At 38.3% G+C, this 20,893-nt stretch overlaps 2 protein-coding genes and 1 long non-coding RNA gene across 3 annotated transcripts; 1 reads left to right on the plus strand and 2 right to left on the minus strand.

Annotated features, from left to right (window-relative positions):
* Positions 1-1,084: 1,084 nt before the first annotated feature.
* Positions 1,085-11,014, minus strand: LOC148741943 (uncharacterized). Its single transcript, XR_015999490.1, has 3 exons — positions 10,624-11,014; positions 9,583-10,518; positions 1,085-1,190 (listed from the first exon to the last, which is right to left on the minus strand). It is a non-coding gene; the product is annotated as an uncharacterized LOC148741943 (long non-coding RNA).
* A 541-nt stretch (positions 11,015-11,555) lies between these two features.
* On the plus strand, positions 11,556-13,158 carry LOC111322770 (uncharacterized). The gene has a single exon (XM_022925936.2). It carries the CDS (start codon positions 11,774-11,776, stop codon positions 12,851-12,853), a length of 1,080 nt encoding a protein of 359 aa, XP_022781671.1. The 5' UTR covers positions 11,556-11,773; the 3' UTR covers positions 12,854-13,158.
* A 3,000-nt stretch (positions 13,159-16,158) lies between these two features.
* LOC111322760 (trace amine-associated receptor 1) lies at positions 16,159-19,198 on the minus strand. Its single transcript, XM_022925926.2, has one exon. It carries the CDS (start codon positions 19,032-19,034, stop codon positions 18,054-18,056), a length of 981 nt encoding a protein of 326 aa, XP_022781661.1. The 5' UTR covers positions 19,035-19,198; the 3' UTR covers positions 16,159-18,053.
* Positions 19,199-20,893: the final 1,695 nt, after the last annotated feature.

The raw sequence follows: 20,893 nt of genomic DNA on the forward strand, positions 1-20,893 counted from the left end.
ATTTATTATCTTTGCATATTAAAAGGACAGACATAAGTAGCTGGAAACTAGTAAATAGAGCACGTCTCACGTCTTGATTACAGTGGAGACGCCATTTTGTTTATCTGCGTCCAGGGTCATGATCACGTGACGACGCAAAAACCATAACAAAGAGTTGTTTCTCTGAAGTTTGCCGGGTTTCATAACCAGTTCCCCTCTACTAACTATGATCTACTCTAGCCTTTTTTGGGAGAGGCATTTTCACTTTGTCGATCGAACGACGAAACAACACTCGGCTTGGTAACCATTCCATTTCGAATGTTCCCGGAGTTGTCATTGTGTGTAAACGGTGAGGAATCCGAATATCCTTTCAGTGTAAACGCCTACGAATCCGAATACTCCAAAATTGATGAATCCGGAAACATTTACGAATCCGGAAAACTCTCCTCTAGTGTAAACCTAGTCTGAATCTCCACGCCGAATTCAAATTGCTCACACCGAATTCCAAAGATCTGGGAGACTGGACCGATGGGTACTTCTAAGGCAACAGCCGTTGGGTACTTCTAAGGCAACAGCCGTTGGGTACTTCTAAGGCAACAGCCGTTGGGTACTTCTAAGGCAACAGCCGTTGGGTACTTCTAAGGCAACAGCCACTGACCCATAAATTCCCTGATCGGCGTGGAGATTTAGAATTCGGTGTGAGCAATATTTGAATTCGGCGTGGAGATTTAGAATTCGGTGTGGAGATTTAGAATTCGGTGTGAGCAATTTGAATTTGGTGTGGGCATTTGGAATTTGGCGTAGAGTTTTTTAATTCGGTGTGCACTTGTGGGCCACGGAAAGGAGTATTACGAATGAGAACTTGGGAGTGAGAGGGTTTAACTGCCATTAGCTACTTCAGCTTTTTAAACATTTCCCGTTAATTATATGATATGAGAAATTCATCACAAGATCACTTTTCATGAATTTAACATACGACCTTTCTGCACGTGTTAGATATGTAAGGAGAAAAATCAGAAGACAAGAGCAAAATAATTAGCAAACAATCTCCAAACAAAGCTACGTAACGGCCCTTTTTTAAGGCTAAGAAAGAGTTCGAAAAAGTGTGCATATCCAATGAGTGTCGAGAAATGATGCGTTATCCAGTTATTCTGTCCCGGGGGTTGGCCTGATTTTTTGCGTACCATGTGTTCATCAACTTGTTGCAATATCTGAAAAAAAAAAAATAGTCTTTAAACAAAATACCCCTTGCCTGATAGGGAAGCCCTCGATATAACCTGATCAGCACTTTAAACATGTTATTCAGAAAAAATAAAATACCGTTCAAATTAAAGGTTGCGTGGTGGATATGAAATCCGTCTACTTTGTGATCGGTCCGAGTTCATGACCGGTGGAATTCTTTATTTATTTTTCTTTGAATTTAGACTTATTAAAGTAACCACCCTAAGTTTCATAATAGATTTTTCAATTTTTATTCCAGACTCCCTTGCAACCAATCCTCTCCCCTTCAATTTCGTGATGTAACTCATTAAGAAAGCAATGGTTTTAGCTGATTTTTTTTTAGGAAAAGAAAACATCTCCTTTTATCGTTATTAATCTTGATCCATATCTGTATTATTCTTTAGAAGCACACAGGCGATTCATTTTATTCTCCCATTGAAACTCTGGGAGGGTTCAAGTTCGTTTCTGTAAATGTTTTCATTCTTGAAAGCTTTACTATTTTTCGTTTCAAGTTCGGTTTTGCACTTTTCGCTCCTGTCAAAAATTTTAAAATGCAGCTTATAGCAGCGTAGTTTCGTGGTGGTGCCATGGATAAGGGCTCTACTTCAAGGGTAATTGCAGCACAGGAAGGGCTAAATATTTTTTCTTCCTTCTATTTTTCTTCTCTCTCTAATATCACCAACTCTCTCTCTAATATCACCAACGATTTACTTTTTTATTTTCATTTACTCGCACAAATGATATCAAATATGTACTTTTTTCAGATTAGTAATATTTATTCCACGATCATGAAAAAAAATTAAACGAAATACGTTCCGTTTTAAGCCCGTCAACATGCAAAAATGTTAGCAGAAAAAATAAACTCCTTTTGCGGCTTACTCTTTGATTGGCGGCTGCTACAATGTGCTACAAATCGTGCTCACGTCAATACCTGTGATGCAGTCGTCACTGATTGGTTGTTGTTTCTAATCAGTATTCATGGTCATAGAAATCACAGCAAACCACGTTAGTTTTCGATGCGTGAAGACGTGTTTGATGAGCTCCGCGGACGAGCAGAAATAAACTTGAATTGGAAGATGTATGAAGAAACGTTCACGACAAGAAAGGAAGTGTGTACACTTCTTCAAAAAAGGTAAAAATAGAACTAGGTGTTTTTGGCAAATATGAGAGTTAAGTTTCAGAATGGTACATTCTGAGTTAACATGTGCGCGAGTACTGAGTCGGCTTTGGGTGTTGGTGACAAAAACTCGAATTCGACGACAAGCAGCAATATACTAATTTACTACAACTAGAGCTTCTTGACGGGAGCTTTAACTGAATATACGTGAAACTTTCAAAATAGAGAGCTAACCAGACCATTTTACCCTGAAAACCAAGAGAACTGACATAATTCTTCGACGAGGCCTCGTGCATAAGATTATTCTATTCTTTAAGGAATCGACTCGAGTCAGAAGTTGCTTAGTGTTTCAAATTTCTTTAACTTGAACCCGTAGAGTTTATGAATCGTAGCAAAATCTAGCAAAATAGTTTTGTGACCTTTTTCAGCTCGCGTATATATCTATACCCTGCTAGTTATAATAATAGTTAAAGAATTAGGTATTTTACTTGTTACTTAACCCAAATTTGGCCTGTTGCTTATCAGTCAAATGTCATTGTGTTTTAGGAAAGCATATTTGTGGAAAGGAAAGCAACTGAACTGTTGATGAAGTGGACAACTGGAACCACTGGAATGAAGAGAAGATTCGACAAAGATAAGAACTTCACATTATTACATATTTGTAATAAAATGGTGGCTGAACTTATAATTCAAGAAATTCACTTTTGATTGTAACTGATCAGATCAGGTCTGTCAATTACCTGCGTTGGCTTCAAAAATACCACACTAAGTAGATAGGGGAGACGATAAAGTTCAGTGAGGTACTTATTGTTTTGCATATCAACAAGTATTTGAAGCGATTCTGAAAGACACAAATTCATTGTAAAATAAATTCGATACTTTCAAAAAAAGAATACCGCACGTAGCACTATTTTGTTTTTGAGCCTGTGGAACAGATTTCTGGGTCTAAATTTGGTTCGTTAAACCAAAAACAACGACGAATTTGCGACTTGCAAATTTCGCCAATTTACGCAGTTTAAATTTTCAGAAATGCAAAGCACCCAGTACCTCGAGTCACCATAGGTTATTACGTCGCTATAGTTACAACCTGTTATGGCTGCAAAGAATGAATCCAAGGTGGAACTGGAAGTCAATTAAGAAAATAGGACACTGTTTCCAAAGTAAATCGTCAGTTTCTTTGAGAAAGAAGCATCGATTGGTTATAAACTGGACATAAGAATTAAAAAAGAAAATCAGCGCAATATTTCCACTGAATTTTCAAAGACGTTAAACATTTTTGATAATAAAAGGGAAATGATTAGCTCCTTACGACTGATTATTCATCAATTTCAATATCGTGCAGTTGACAATAAGTACCACCTTAGTTACAGAGATTTTTTTCTGGCCATAAAGATGTAAATGACATCCGACAAGAGAACTCAATATTAATGGCATTTTTCATTCTTTTTCCGTTTGGTTCGTTATGTTTGGAAGAAGCGCAACATGACAATTAAACACAAAGAATCTTACGCTGAAGGAACACTCACCGAAATGACGAAACAACTGAATCCTGACCGATGCGTTTTATCTAAGACACTTACAGCACCATCCCATGGATTTTGCAACGTTGTATCACTCGTCAGTCAGAAAGTAAATTGATTATTGTTAAGGACTGACTGAAAAATTGTGATGTCAGCAAACGTATTGCTGTCCAATTCACTTGCAAACCACAGTATTTACTGGGACTCGACTCAATCTTTGACCTACATTGCTGATCGTTTCCAACGACTGCTTGAGAAAACTGGTTACCAACATACAATAGAACCTGGTATGTCATCTACGCAATCGACTGCTTAAGAAATCTTGCTTTCAACATAGGACAGACTGATTTCAACAGATATCAACAACTACTGCCACTTTACAAACAACTTAGCTTGACATTGCCATAACCAACAGTTTCAGAAAGATTTCGACTATCATAGAACAGACTAGTTTCAACAGATGTCAATAAGTACTGCTACTTTACAAACAACCCAGCTTGTTTTCGACGCAGAACAGACTGATTCAGTTTAACATCTGTCAACAATTGCAGGCACAGGAGGCACATCAAACACCACGCTGTTCGAAGTTGACTTAACGTGAATCACTCATAATAAACATGTTTATTGTCAATGTTCTCTTGTCGGTTTAGCTTATCATAAAGCAGTGTCTGGTTCAGAAGAAATTACGATGCTATAATAAAATCGCAGAACTACAGCCACCTAAACATTTTATTTAATATTACCAAAAATCAATTAATCAACAGTCTGGACCAAAGAATTATGCGAGAGAAACCTATCGTAAAAACGGGACTATTTGAAGGGCAGAGAATATTTTCCCTTAATTGCCTGACTATATGCAAATTGAGAGATAATTTTACCAAGTCCACGACTAGTTAGAACGTGAGCTAACAAAAGCACTTGGAAATGACGATCTTCAAAATAACGACGGAAAAGTATTCTGCTGGGATTTTAAGGTCACCTTTGTTTAGTAAAATGTCTTTCTGAATTTCATTTTTCAAACTTACGTTTCCTACAAGAAAGTAATCTTGGACCTTTTCTTTTTCGACCAGACACTGTGTTTTATCTTAATCTGTAATTAACTTCGTGCAGAAAAATACTATTTTCCACCGGCTTTACTTGTAATACAGGACATTTTTTTTCAAAAAGGATGTTATTGATTCATTAGCTTAAGAGGATATTCCGACTCTAATTTATACTCTGAAATTTTAAATCGAGCCAATCAACTGAATTGTTATTGTCTGTCTAAGAAAAATCTCGCTTTTAGCTCGCGCCTTTGATTAATCGTCAATAGAATAGAATAAAAGGATCGATTTAATGACAAACAAAACAACTTCTTAGGAGAATGGAGCCAATCAATTGAATAGTTATATATTTCGGCTGGCCAAACCAGCCGAAATATAGTGCTCCGTCTTAAAAATTTACTTATCTACGTTGTATCGGTCTTGCCTCTATATTTATATTTCATATTCGTTATTTTGGGCCGATCAGATCATCGCTGATCCAACGTACAAGAGTAGGAGTATCGTCCACGGTTGCCTGCTGAACATTTCACAAAATATTTGGAGCAACGAAAGCAAGGTTATTTCATCAGTCCTGAGTTACAAACTAAGGGAAAGCAGTAAATCGTTATTTTTCTGTCAGAAGCAACATGAAAATTTCTAAGCTTAGATTAAACAAATAAATGCGAGAATGTACAGAAAGTGTATTTTTGGCCTTGAAAAATTTTCTCTTTTCATGTTGCTTCTTTGTATTTCTGTTTGAAACATTATCTCGTGCAAGGAATTGAACACTCGATAAACTCGTTTAAATTTGGTTATATGAATTCAACTTAAAATTTCATGTAGTAGATCTTAGAGAGGAAAATTGGCATCTCTGATCTCAATTTTTTTGCACCAGGTAATATTGTATATTTTTTGGCGGGAAACTTGCAAACGAAATCTCTTTAATTTTTTTGCCAAAAAGTTGCTCGGAGAAACAAGACATGACAAGGTCTTGTCACAATCAAACTAAAGAGAATTTAACGAGTTCTTGAAATACTTAAGAAATCGGTAATCGAAATAAAGTGGTTACAATGAGTACACGAGATACAATCGTACCTTTAATAACCTGTGTACATCCACTGTGTTTCTTAAATCTGCCATATAGGTACATGTTACAGCACATTGAATCTGAGATTCTCTTGATTTTGCAAATATCATTCATACGAAAAAATTATATTACAAAAATAACATATAAAAAGCAACATACTTATTTTTATTATTTTTTATTTAATAAAAAAATGCAGATTAAAATTTTAGAAGTGTGACTGATTTAAAATTTTGAATTCATGTAAACATAAGCATTGGACGTTACTTCTACAAGCTTCATCCTTCTTTAATGTGTTTTTGTCAAAAGAGTAAACTGACTGTTTCTTGGCCCTCGATTTCAAAGCGGGAAACGAATCATTTTGGCTAACATTAACAGCAGTCGTGCATCATCAATTCAAAACCTATTTTCTCAATTCTTAAGCCATTTGGAATATTTTTTGTAAACTCTTCTCCATTCTTACCCATTCCTGGTCCTTCATGATTTATTCAAATGTCTCCTCCACGCAAGGAGGACAACTTTTGGGGATCTGTTTAGTCCTGGTAGGCATCACAAACAAAATAAGTTTACATATGTTTATTGCACTGACACATAGGGTCTGTAACGCGACTGAGAGGTCAACATAAAAGGTCGGGGATGCATACTTGGAAGTGGATTTGTGAATGATGCTGTTCGCGTGAAACAATTCCGCTTAACACATTTAGCTAGAAATGAATACCTAAAGCAGTTTGAAAATGGCCATATGAGTTAGTTAAATAAGGCGAACAGTGATTCTTTCATCCACAAGATTGATATTGCCACCTCTCAGGTCTGCGCCAACACTCGTTAGAAAACACGGGGAGAATTGATTTTACCTTATAACAACTCCTAAGTTTTTATATCTTTTAACAAAATAAAATTTTAGCAATCTAATGCAATCTAATCAAAGGGCGGTGGGACAAGCCTGCGAATAGTTGCTTATCATTAACGCTTTAGTAAGAGAGTTTTCCCGCTTACGAGAAGGCTTGAGGCCCTAAGCGACGACGGTCGCCAAGTGTTCGGCAACGTAGTGTCAGATCTTTCGAGATCTTGGCAGCCCAGTCACAGGTAATTCAGCCAATTCAACAGGCACTACACGTTATGAATAGAATCGGCGGTTTGCAAGAAGGAATTTGAAGAAACTTCGGAGTCGGTAATTAAAGAGATGCAAGAGTATGGTTTCTGTTCCGTTTAGATTTCTAAAAGAAAAAGTTCCCGGAAATTATGTAGGCAAGGCCCACAGCAGCACACTGACCATTTTTATCTTGGAAAACCAAATCTGTTGATCCTGTTTTTGAGGAAACTCAAAGTTTGACTACAGTGAGAACAGCAGAGTAGCTTACACAAAAATATTTGTTACTGATTAAGGCTACAATACGAGAGTTTCTCCACCCGTGAATGAGTTTGAGGCCTTTAGCGACCCTGGTGGGAAAAAAACGCTGCAATTGATCTGGCAATATAGGGCCAGTTATTACCAGTCCAGTCGCGGGTAATTTAGTAGGGCAATACACGCTATAAATAGGAGCGGTGGTTTGCTAGAAGGAATTTGATGAACCTTCGAAGTTGGTTGATAAAAAGAACTGATATGTATGGATTCAGTTCCGTTCAGATGTTTGAAGTAATAAATTCCCGGAAACTATGTGGTCAAGGCTCAAAGTAGCACACCAACCATGTTTTACAGACAGCCCAAATATCTGTTTACCCCGTTTCTGAGGAAACTCAAAATTAAACCGAAGTTGTAACACCAGAGGAAAAAAACAGGCATTCTAAAAGCAAAGTTAGATATCAATACTTTGTTTTTAATCGTTTTTGGGTACAACAGATATGCTTCGATTCAAAATGGTAACATTTGCATCGGCAATACATAGGGTCGATGCCGGAACACATTTCCATTTTGTGATACTATCGGTGGCGTGTTCTTTCGAGATATCATATTTGTACGCTCGCGGCATATGTATCTAATACTAGAGAGAAGCCTTTGTTTATCGTACGTATAATGATGCAGAATTACTTTGACAGAGAAAAAGTCAGAACACTTTGGAATGCCAGGGGTTTAGTGCACTACATAATAGACTGTGCTGGAGGAGAGAAACTGCAAAGCGAACAGTAACTGTTAGAATGAAACGCTTTTTCTCTGAATTGACATAAAAAAAAGTAAAAAACAGGCATTCAAACTCTTTGAATTAGCGTAAAGATGCCACAGACCGCCCTTAAAAAATTGTTCTTGCCCTATCCCTTTCCCTAAAAGCCCTGAAAGTGCCTACGTCACCAAATTTTTTATTCTGTCATTCAAAAGTCCACATTAAAAAAGGAACTTCCGTGAAAACATTTTTCGATTCGACCAAAACGCAAATTTTTTATGATTTTTTAAAAACGCTGAAATTGACCGCCATTTTGGCACACCACTTCTCGCGGTCACAAAGGAATTGTGACGTAGGTTAAGGATAACGCGACCTCAGTTGCTAATTAACTGGAGAGAGATTTGACCAAGCACTCCCCATGGAGGACATTATTTGGTCGGTTCGTATACGATGATAGCAACTTTCATTGGTAGCCTCATTCGTTTGCAATAAACAAGGGAGCCACGACAACAAGCGTTCCTTAATCTACGTCATTTATGAGCCCGTACTTTCTCGATCAGCAGAAGGGGTGTACCAAACAAAAATAAGATTAAAAAAATCATATAAAATTCGCGTTTTGTTTAAATCGATAAAATTTTTTTCGCAGAAGTTTCTTTTTTAATGTGGACTTTTGAATGGCAGAATAAAAAACTTTGTGACATGGGCACTTCAAAGAAATTACTTAAGTCATATTCGCAATTCCTCCCGGCCTGCATGTAAGACAACTTCTGGATATTTCCTAGAAGCTGTTAATAGCTCATGGTCAGAGTAAGTTGAGATATATTTACGTCTAATGACCTGATAAGGGAGGTAAAAGTCCAATATCCGTCCCACAGGATCTTAAGGTGGCTCAAAACGCTCTCTAAGCTATGATGTGATTGAAAATGGCTTTATGGTTTTTTTATTTGCTAGTCTGATTATGACATCCTACAAATTTTTATTCCAGAGACTGGACAAGGTAAGATTGTTTCCCCGGGAAGAAACAGTCGCCACAGTTGCACCACAGCTTACAGAAACACCCCGGCTTGATGTTGGTTTCGAACACCCTTTCTTATCATCGCTTAGGAGGCAGCCTTTTTGTTATTGAATGTAACTATTGATCATGTTCTGTTTTGACCGAATTAACTCATGCATATGCATGTCTGTCTCCTCGTGTGCTTACTGTGTTATAGAAAGCAAAGTATCCCCGTCGTTTCATGCGTACACGCACTTTCAGGAATCCATCTTCAATTTGGTGTAAATTGCATAAATCAGATATCCTAACAGAAAATCAGTTAATTTCTGCGAGTAGGAAAATGTTTCATGTACGATGTGAAAAGTTAGGGGTGAGGGAGCTTTATTAAAGTGCTGTGAATACTCTGTCATCGGGATAGCACTTGGATTCAAGATTTACCCCTGTGCTATCACAATGGTAAGCCTTGTTAAAGCTCTTCCATGTTGATATTAGACCAGCTATGTGGAATGACCAATTGTCAGTGATGAAGTACAGAATTAAGCTTACCTTTTCTGCAAATAGGTATACATTGTGAAAGGAATTAGCACTTAATAGTATTCAGTAGAACTGAAAAACACAGATGTTCATCACACGTCTCTCATGTTCACAGTGGAGCAATCTTTTAAAATTAGGTAAAATATATTTTATAAATGTTTGGTATTTAGGTGCTAAATTTATGTCAGCTATATTGCATTGTCAGATGACGTGGATCGAGACGCCATCGAATCGCATCGTTAAATACAATCTCGCAATCTAATTGGTTAAGCGTGGAATTGCGAGTTGAAAACGAGGCTAAGTGATATTGTTTCGCATCTATGTAAGCATAACAACTACTATCGTCAAATTGTTACAAAGTTTGGTTTCTAAGTCAATTTAAAATGTTTTCAAAACCATTGTTACCTTTTAAAGAGCCAAACACAAAAAATGCGTTTTTCAAAGTGAGCCTGAGGTTCTTCCTTGTTTTGAACTGAACTATAAATTCTCGGGGAGGCATGAAAAACCTCTTTCGCTCGCGACAACGCGAAAGCGAGAAAATCCTGTGAACACGGCCCAGAAAAAACAGTCTCCGAGCGAACAGGTCACGTCAACCCGGGTTCAATATCCACCTACAGCCATAATCTTTTAGAAAAACAACGAAGGATGTCAAGCAAGCTGGCTGGGTTTTCAGTCGTACCATTAGGACTGTCATAGCTGCTAACGCCAGCGGCGATCCACACACTGAAGCTTTGCGAGAAATTAATGTTAACAGCCCTGCACTTCCATCAATAGTTGGTAATAACACAACAGTAATGAATAACGGCAGTGACGGTCTACCAGCAAGAGTTCTAGGTGGACTGTTCACCAATGTATCGTTCAACAACTCTCCAGTGAATATTTCCATCAACTTTCAGTCGAATACTCATCCCAACGATTCAGCTAATGGCAGTTGCCTGTAGTGAATTTCTACAAATAAAAAGATCTAAGTTTTTGGACTTTTCATGAAACACTTCTTTGCTTTTAAAAGAATAAAATATCGATCAATACACGTATTTACACTTCACTACTTACCTTATATTAATCGCGATGTTAAACTTTCAGTGCTTTCGCTTGCACACTTCATTTCTTTCCATTTTGCCACCAAAGAGATAAAAGGTGTAAATTATTTTCCTTCTCGCGCAAATTTAGTGGAAATTTGAAAAAAAGATGTCAAAAATAAACGGCTTGTAAATTCAGTGAAATACCACCATTATCCTTAAATAGTGTGAAGCTTATTTAAAAAGTTTAAAAACAAGGGTCAAATAAAAGATGTCCAAGGTTGTACCGTGCACGACTGACCTTGCTTCCAATTCGCTAACGCAATGACAGTTCTGCCAAGTTGACTTCAAAATGGCTTTCTGGGGCGCGCGCTTGGGATGAAAACAAACGATATTATTGCTGCTTTCTTTTTTTCCTATTTTTATTCAATGATACGATTCAAGGAAAATTCATTACCCGACTCGTGAATTCTGCGTTAAATTGCACTTGAAAACCGATATCACACTCATCGCTCTGCGATTCATACGATATCGGTTTTCGCGTGCAATTTAACGCGGAATTCCCTCGTCAGGTAATGAATTTTCCTATAGAATCGCCGTGATTCTTAGGTACCGTGGCTGGCTGTAGTTTACATAATTTCTTTATGGAAAATTTATATTATCTCTATTTACTGTTAATGGTGGGCCATATTGCGTTATGGGAAAAGGAAGGTCGAATTAACGTGATTTCCACTCGTTGGCTGGCTTTTAACACGATAACTAATTCGGTGTGATATCATAATCATGAATCAGACAGACGACTTCCTTCTCATTGCATCTGTTTGCCATTTGCGTGATGGACAGCAAAACATTCGTGATATTTTGTGCATTCAATATCAGTATTGAAGTGTTCTGAAGATGTTATATTGAAAAATTGTCAAACGCCGCGATATGGTCCTGATTACCCAAAAATTCCATTTTTGATGGACTGTTCAGTCTTTAACTAATTTTGGCATGGACGTCAGGTTTCATGTATTGGTGACCAAGGAAGTCAATATAAATACCTAGTCAACCGGTGGGATCCTATTGGATTTGGATTTTCTTGAATGTGTCTTGCATGAAATAGATGGAGATGCAGCTTGGAAACTGAAACACCGTCCCCAGAAGTAGTTCGTGTAGCCAGCAAATCCTCAAAATAATCGACCATGAGGTTATTCTTCCTCTTAATGACTGGATGTTTATTGCACAAAGTAAAGGGCCAACAGTGTAGTGGGACTGGTATTAACGGAATAGCTGCCTGCAAATGTAACTTTATGGAGGCCTGTGATGCACAAGGAAACCTGAATGGCAACTTAGCACAATACTTGCCGACAGGTGTGCATCAGTTCGGGCTTTTCGAGCAAGGGCAGCAAAACCTGGCATATTTGTGTGAAGGCGGTGGAGCAGTAGGGATTCTTTATGACTGTAATAACCGAATTCCTCTCTATGCGGCCACTGTGATTAATGGGGCCCAGTTATCAGGAAGAGACCGAGGGGGTCGACCACGCATTAGATTTTCACAAAGCAGGTTGCTCAAACCGCGTTTTCAACAAGAAAATAGAGATTACGTACGCGCTACTGAGCGAGAACTTTGCTTTAAAAGTAAAACACTAAATGGTGCGTACCTCTTTGAAATGGAGTGGTTGATAGCAAGTGGAAGCAGAAAACGTCCCAGGAATTGTCCAAAAACATCAATACACCGCGGGCACTTGATTGCCTCTCAATACGGCCGCAACAATCAAGCCAAGAAGAGAGCAACTTTTACCTACACCAATGCTGTGCCTCAATTCGGAATGTTTAATTCGCAACCTTGGCAAGTCTGCGAAAGCCGACTTATTACATGGGGAAATCAAAACTGTGCTCAAGTGAAAGGTGCAACAAATGTTCAGTTTTTTATCGTGGTTGGTGCTATCCCATCGACAGCAGGTCAATCCGCGAAACCGAGATATTTTGGCAAAGGGGGCTTCAGCGACTTCAAAGACAGTATCGGCGATTACCGGGTGAACGTGCCTAGCGACTTGTGGACTGCTGCGTGCTGTAGTTACAGCGATAAAGGAACACTGAAATATCACAGCACGGCCTTCTGGAGGGAAAACAATCCGGGAAAAGCACCATGTCAAAGGACAGACGTAGGCGGCTTGACGAGGGAGTTGTCCAAACGGATTCACGGTGGGACCGTGAGTTTCAATCTATTTCCGACTAAATCCCAGTGCAACAATAAGGGAAATTATATCCCTCTGCCGTGATACAGAAAGTTATGTCAGCCACCATAAGTAAAGAAATGTCGTCGAGAGCATAGAAAGAGCTTTTAATTTTAACAGAGAACTGTAAAGCTTATTTTTCAAATCGAGTTTAAGTTCATCAAGAAATAAAAACATCGACGGTTGTAATCATGCGCTCACATGTTCACATGGTTGCTTTACTCTACAGACTAGCTTTTTGAACTCAATATTGATTTTTAAAATATTACTTTAGCGGTTTTATTTTGTTAACTATGTACGTTTCTCTATGACCTAAATTCAAATTCGATAAATAAATGCATGTATTGCGATCTTCTTCTAGTTTTGGCTATGCGCGAGCCGTCAATATTTCGTGTTCGTATTCAATATATCAATATTTTCGTCAATATTTCTGTTATTTTTATATGGCTGTGCCTCACAAGGACTGGGAACTACTGAATTCACGAATTTGATTGGCTAAAATCATTATTGACAGGAGCCCATTACCTGGAGCTTGCATCTCAGTTGTACCCTTGAGTCAACCCTGTCCCGTATCTTTTTATTTTTAGAACTGAGATATTTGCGGGGGTTCTTTAATCTTTCCGCGCTTTCCGCCATTGTTGAAATACTTTCGTGCGGCCTGCAAATGACACAATAGAGACGTAACACAATAGAGACGACAGCTCTCTTATGATTGGCTATTATAAAAACACCCGCGAAAACCGCCATGGGAGGTGCTCCTAAAAATAGAAAGATACGGGACAGGGTTGGCTCAGAGGGTCAGTATGGAAAATGGAAGCTCCGGGTAATAGGCTCCTGATATTGAAAGCGGTCTAGATTTTTCCATCTAGACCGGCATCTAGACCGGTCTTGAAAAAAAAGGTACAAAGAATATAAAAAAATTGGCATATAAGACACAGGCATATAATAAACATCTTATTAACCGAGCTAGGTCGGTCTGTATGGGAGAATCTTGACCTCGGTCGCTGGTGCTGGCGACCTCGGTCAAGATTCTCCCATACAGACCTCCCACTCGGTTAATAAGAACTTAGTACTACCGTCTCACTTTTGCGGCCTCTGATTGGTTCTAATTTAGAAATTGACGTCGTTGCACTAAATTGGGTTGCTGACTACACAAACAAATTACCGCCGCATTCAAATGATTGTACAAATATTTCACTTCAAGTTCAACAGTATTTCACTTCAAGTTGAACAGTATTTATTGAAAATTCGACTTTTTCAGTCATAAACATTCTAATAATGTGACAAAGTCACTTGCCAGTTGGAAAATGAATGTTAATCTGGCAAGAATTCAAAGTGTTATTATTAAACAAACTGTCAATAGGTGGCTTGCACTAGTTTTGTTGATACGTGACAACACGAGCTTCTTACCATATCGATCGTTGTACCAGGCTTCAAGACGACGAACAGCACTCTCAGTTCCTTTGACAGCGTTTTGGGCAACCTCCTTGCTCTGGAACTCTTCAATTTCATCGTCTTCTAGGATGACAATGCTTCTTTTTCTCTTATTCTCCTCATTTTCCGTACTCTTCCGCCCACTATTTTCGCTCGAGGCGGCTGTTTCGGTTTCCGCATCGACGTCTAGTACATCGATGTCCTTAAATAACTCTTTAAAAACAGTCCCACAAATATCAAAATTTGGTATTTAATTGGCTCTTCAGACTCCATTCCTGTGTAATTTTTAATACTTTTCGGTTTCAATCAACTCATTTTATGGTAACAAAGACTATAAACTCAGAGTTTATTACGAATCAACTCAACGGCCTGCTCCCAGTTGGCTTGTTAGCTCAATTAGTAGAGCGCTGCACTAGTATCGCAGAGGTCAGTGGTTCGAGTCCCGTACAGGCCTGATTTTTTTCAGGTCTGATTTTCGCTATTGCTTAAATAGCGCTATCTACTGCGAGGATCGTGTATCATGTGTATTTAATTCAATTGTTTCATCGGTATCTTCGGCTCTCAGAGGATTCTCTTTCGTTGGATTGGTTCGTTGGTAACGTGCGTATTCTGAGGATTATCTTTCACTGATTGTCTTGTTTGTATCTCATGCGTTCGTAGGGTACTCTTCAGTTCTTTTTTTGTTGGTAGTATCTTGAGCAATGAGGATTTTCTATGATTTAACAGTTTTGTCAGTATCCTGCGCATGTTTAGGGGTTCTCTTTCACTCGTTTGTTTGCATAGTATCTTGCGAACTTGAGGATTTTTTTTAGTTCGAATGTTTCGTGAATCTCCAACGCACTCTGAGGATTCTCTTTATTGAATTGTTTCGTTGTTATCTTTTGCACTCTTAGTTCTCTTAAGTTCGATTGATTCGTTTTAATTCTTTTTCATTCAAATGCTTAGTTAGTAGCTCGCCAACTCTGAGGATTGTCTTTCATTCGATTGGTTCGCTGGTATCTTGGGAATCTCATTTATTCGATTGTTTCCTTGGTATTTCGCGCACTTTGAAGATTCTTTCTCATTCGATTATTTCATTAGTGTCTCGCACACTCTTAGGATTATTCTTAGTCTGATTCTTTTCCTTTTAGTTCCGTTAGTATCTTGCGCACTGTTTGGATTCTCCTTGGTTTGATCGTTTTGTTAGTACATTACGCACTTTTCAGATTCTCCTAGGTTCAATTGATTAGTTGGTATTTGGCGTTCTCAAGATTCTTTTTCACACGATTGTTCTGTTAGCCTCTCGCGCACTCTTAGGATTCTTTCTAGTCTGATTCTTTCTCTACTAATTCGCCTATTCTGAGGATCCTCTTTCATAATATCGTTTCGTTACTTTCTCCCGCACGTTCAGGATTTTATTTAGTTCGAGTGTTTTGTTAAAATCTGGCGCACTCTGATGATTCTCTTTAGGTCGATAGTTTCGTAGTCTCCTTCTCAGCCGCTCAAGCCGGAGTCACGCACGGGGAGCGTTGCGTGACTCCGGCCCGAGCGGCTGCGAAGGAGACTAATATTTTCGTTAATATCTCGTGCACTCTTGAGCTTGTTTTTCATTCGACTGATTTGCGTTAGTATCTCGCAAACTCGTGGGATTCTCTTTTGTTCGATAATCTTTCATGCTATTGACGGTTTCCACGGTTTCTTGCGCACTCTGAGGATTCTCTTTCTTTCGATTGTTTCGTTTGTACACCGCGCACTCTTAGTTCGAGTTTTTCGTTACTTCGTTCATCGAAGATAAAGTTTAACCTATTTTGACATCATATTTGTACAATATGACATCATGATCGACAGCAACTCATCCCTCCACCTCACGGCAGCGATAGAGCTGAGGTGTAATCTAAACTGAACTTTCTTGGCTCTGCAGTTTCAAAATACATCCAGGACATAGACAGAAGTACTACGAAGAAATATGTCCGGTCGATGCTGACTGAAGACCGTACCTCTCTTTACACAAAAATTTGTACACTCAGGGGAAAAAGCTTAATGGGTTTAGAAAGCTTTAATTTCAGGATAGCCAAATAATCATATCTCTATCAAAACTAGCCACTAGTATAATTGCTGAACCTTGCGCGTTATACACGAAGGCGCGCTATATAAGGAAGTCTTGCCTGGAAAGACCTGGGCTCATTTGTCACTCACCGTTGACGCGTGCGGGTCAAATTCAAATGCTGGTAGACGAACAAAAGAAGCTAATGAGATATCTATTATTTACTTCCACCGGCAAGGTGGCATGAGGTAACGTGCGAACCACCTACTTCGATCTCAAATTTACTGCCACAAATAAAGACAGTTTCCATTAGAGAAAGGAAATACAAGTCTCAAAAATTCTTGTATTGTGATGAAGACATAAAACAATTTTGAGGAATGCGCCCGCTGTTCACTGCTTTAGAGCAGCTGTGGCTCAAGCTGACTAAGAGTTCTACATCACACGACGGTTGATTGACAAATGGTCCAGTGGGACTAAGGCTCCTTTTATAGCACGCCTCCGTGTTTAAAGGAAACGCCTTCTTTAGCAATTACACAAGCACTGAAGGAAGATGCGTTAATGAGTGTAAAAAGAGAACCAAATGTGATGGTTTTTAGCACAATTGATGTCATTTCAGCGTTTATTTAGATTTTTAGGGCATATTTTTGTCAACGTTTCTATGGGAGCAAATCTGTAAAATGTTACTTATACTCACGATATCACAACAATTAAAAGATAAGTTCTGTTGTTCACTGAGGTTTAGAACGAAAGCCTCAGTTGCTTAGATAGAATGAAAGAGAAAACAGGATGTGAATTCGAAATGTTTGTCTCATCGCTGAGGAAAGGAAAAAACTGCAAAATTGTATTTGCCTTAATACCTTCGTGATACACAAACTCTGAACAAAGGCTGTGGTAGAGGAAAAGAATGCGCAATAAAACCGAATTCCTTTTTCAGTTATCTGATCACTGTTCAAGTTGCCTTAATGCGATCAACAGTTATGTATCATATGAGTATATATGACTATACGATGAGCCAAGAGTTTATTTCAAACAACCTGGAAAAGCTTTTGGTATTTTCATCCACACCTCGACGTTTCTGTTGGACAACTGGCCTGTGTCAAAACAGCAGTGTTTCAGTAGAAAAACGGTTCGTTTGAATAGTATAAAAGTATACTGATGTACTTTACTTTATCACAAATCTATAATATAAACCAATTGCGATTTTGAGACGGCAATACCACATTATATTGTCAATCCTAATTCTTAGTCTGCAAAATCATGTCTCAAAAGAGTTATCTTCCTTAAAACATCGCCCAGAATGCCGCGAAAAATCAGGAACTTGTTACCGGTACTAAATCTTGAATTTTTAATGAATAAGCGGAGCGCACGCCACACAATAGAGAAGATGGCCCGAAAATCAACAGAGGGGTATGTGCAATGGAAAGGAAAATGTCCCAGATTTTTCATGCGTTGAGCGTTACCCTTGAATTGTTTTCACGACGACGTTACTTTGTGTTGTATTGACCGAGTGACAAACTCCGCAATGCGGCGTTCATTACCCAAAATTTCGATTTTGAAAGACTGTTTACTTACTTGGTGATTTTTAAATCAAGAAGTTCCCAAAAAGGAATAAATTACCAGAAAGAGAAGTTAATCTAAATTCCTTGACAACCGGAAGGATCCTGCCGAATTTAGACATGTTTTCTTGAACATGTCTCGACCCGTCTAAAAATAAACTAAGTTATATTCTAGATGTCACATAGAATACTCGGCAAGAGGCACAAATAAACGCTTGTAATCAGAAATCGTTCATGGAGGTCTGGCAAATCTCCTTTCCATGCCTGCTAAGTCAACGGACTCTATTTCTTCTTGCTGCACGCGTGCTCGTCTGAGGTAACAACAGTTAAAGGTTCTCTTTATGGCCCTTCGCATCTCAGGAAGTCGCCAAAAATATACCACAGGATTAAGCGACGAGTTTATGAACGTTACCGTCCCTGTGTACTGCAGTGCAACAAATTTGGTGAGATTTTGTCCTGTGAACTGAACTACAATGGCTACACATATATACGGAGAATAACAAAGAAGCAGAATGAAGCAAATGTAAAACGCGTTTATAGCTGATTTCGTGGAACGAGCGAACTGTAATGGCGATGACGCTTCTTTTCTGATTCCGACTTGAGCTTGAGATTGAATCTGGGCCTGGTGACGTCTCACAACGCGATAAATTTTAAAGTACATCAGAATAATGACTGAAAACAAGACTAGGAAGGTAATGATTCCGATAAAGTAATAAGCTGTAGTGTTCTGGATCCATATAAATCCATAAAATGCAGAGAAAAACCAACATAAAATTATGATCGCCACGACTTTTCTGTTGGTGACAATTGCTTGATATCTCAGATGAAGGTAAAACACCAGGTACCTATCTACACTTATCGCAGTTGCTATCATAAAAGACGACCCAGATGACACAACAGAGAGGACATCAAACGCCAAGGCGAGGGTGATTGGACCCTCTTCATCGGACTCGAGGTATACCACAGAAGAAGTGACTTTTAACGGTTGAGTAACCAAACCGACGAGAAAATCCGTCAGCGCAAGACCAAACAATAACGTATTTGAAGGTGAATGAAGAGATGGCGTCCGCCAAATGACGATAAGTATGATTCCATTTCCAAACGCTGCTGGAAATGAACAAATGGCGTTTAAAATGGAGTTGATCAGTCTTGAAGTTCTCAATGTAGAGATGTCGTCTTCTTGAATATTTGAAACAAGATTTATGGTTGACATTTTCCTTTAACAATAAACTTGAGAAAGTCTTCGATTGAAACACCCTTAATACGTGTTCAAATAGCTATATTCCACAATCCGCACGTATATTCTATATTCTAACTTATCAATAACCGCTAAGTGAATTTTAGACAAACAAATTAATTATTAATTCAAAATGCATTTGTAGTTCACAATATCGACTTTTTTTTCAGTTCCCGTATAACTTTTGAAAAAATCTTTTGTTATAAAAGGCATTAATTGGGGAAGAAACTAAAGATATTATTCTGAGATATCTTTCGTGTTCCGAAACGTCGGAGATATTATTTTTTTACGAATCTTTCATTTCGAAACTGAAGAATGAAGAGCAATTAATAGCCAAATTGATGACGAACTCAAACGCACTTATAAAACGGCTGACCAAACAGCTTAAGAGCTCGTAAATCTTTTCATATTTGTTTAAGCTATGCCAATCGTTCTCAAAATTGACGTATATTCAATAGCTCAATTGAGAAAACGGATGGAGGAAAAGCCATCTCATCTGTATATTTGCTTTAGCTAGTGGAAAGATCAATTTGAAATTTTCGATGAAAGTCATGCTTTTCCCTTGGTGAAATTCATTTACAGTCGAGTTGTAAAAACTCAAATAAAGCTTTGAATAAAGAATGATAACTTGCACCGTTTCGCGCAAGTATATAACGCTGAAGAACAAGGTAGTGAGTTGCCAATGTGAAACCTCGATAACCTTAAGAGACCCCGGATGCTGTAGATTGATAAATTTAATAGAGGGAAATGTGTGGTTTGCTATAGATCTTCCAGTAGTGTCATGGCAACAGTCCCGCCACCTGCTGAAATATTGACCCGCACTCGAAACAACGTTTTTATTCTAAGGGCGATGAAATATACCAAACCTAACCATGCTACCTGTTTTTATTATTAATTCGCCCTTATAAACTGTTTTAAAAGCATTATGTGGTCAATATTTTCAGTTTTAAATTAGTTTTATTGTTTGTTTCCACCTGAAAAATTTTTTATATTTCGTACGTGTATATATACATATATTTACTGTATTTCATTCCATTCACTTGATAATGACCGAAGTACGGTCGAAACGTCGTGTTTTACCGTTCATTTTTATTGTCAAAAGTTTTAAGAAACCCTTGCTTATAAGAATTTTAAAACGGAATAACCAGCTCCACTTGTTCAGGAGACTTGAACAGTGCAGCAAGAAACAGATAAATTGCGATGGTTCTATCGAATTTCTTCGCCTTTGTGAAGATTTTGACCTCACGCCTACTTTCGCTAAAGTTGATCAAGACAAATGTCGCAAATGAAAACATTCTTCTGAGACCTTCTCTATGAATGTTCTTGCTGAAGAACTTCGCTAAAGTTGATCAAGACAAATGTCGCAAATGAAAACATTCTTCTGAGACCTTCTCTATGAATGTTCTTGCTGAAGAACTTCGCTAAAGTTGATCAAGACAAATGTCGCAAATGGAAACATTCTTCTGAGACCTTCTCTATGAATGTTCTTGCTGAAGAACTTCGCTAAAGTTGATCAAGACAAATGTCGCAAATGAAAACATTCTTCTGAGACCTTCTCTATGAATGTTCTTGCTGAAGAACTTCGCTAAAGTTGATCAAGACAAATGTCGCAAATGGAAACATTCTTCTGAGACCTTCTCTATGAATGTTCTTGCTGAAGAACTTCGCTAAAGTTGATCAAGACAAATGTCGCAAATGAAAACATTCTTCTGAGACCTTCTCTATGAATGTTCTTGCTGAAGAACTTCGCTAAAGTTGATCAAGACAAATGTCGCAAATGGAAACATTCTTCTGAGACCTTCTCTATGAATGTTCTTGCTGAAGAACTTCGCCAG

This window comes from Stylophora pistillata, chromosome 1 (genome assembly GCF_964205215.1).
Source record: "Stylophora pistillata chromosome 1, jaStyPist1.2, whole genome shotgun sequence".
Lineage (NCBI taxonomy): Eukaryota > Metazoa > Cnidaria > Anthozoa > Scleractinia > Pocilloporidae > Stylophora > Stylophora pistillata.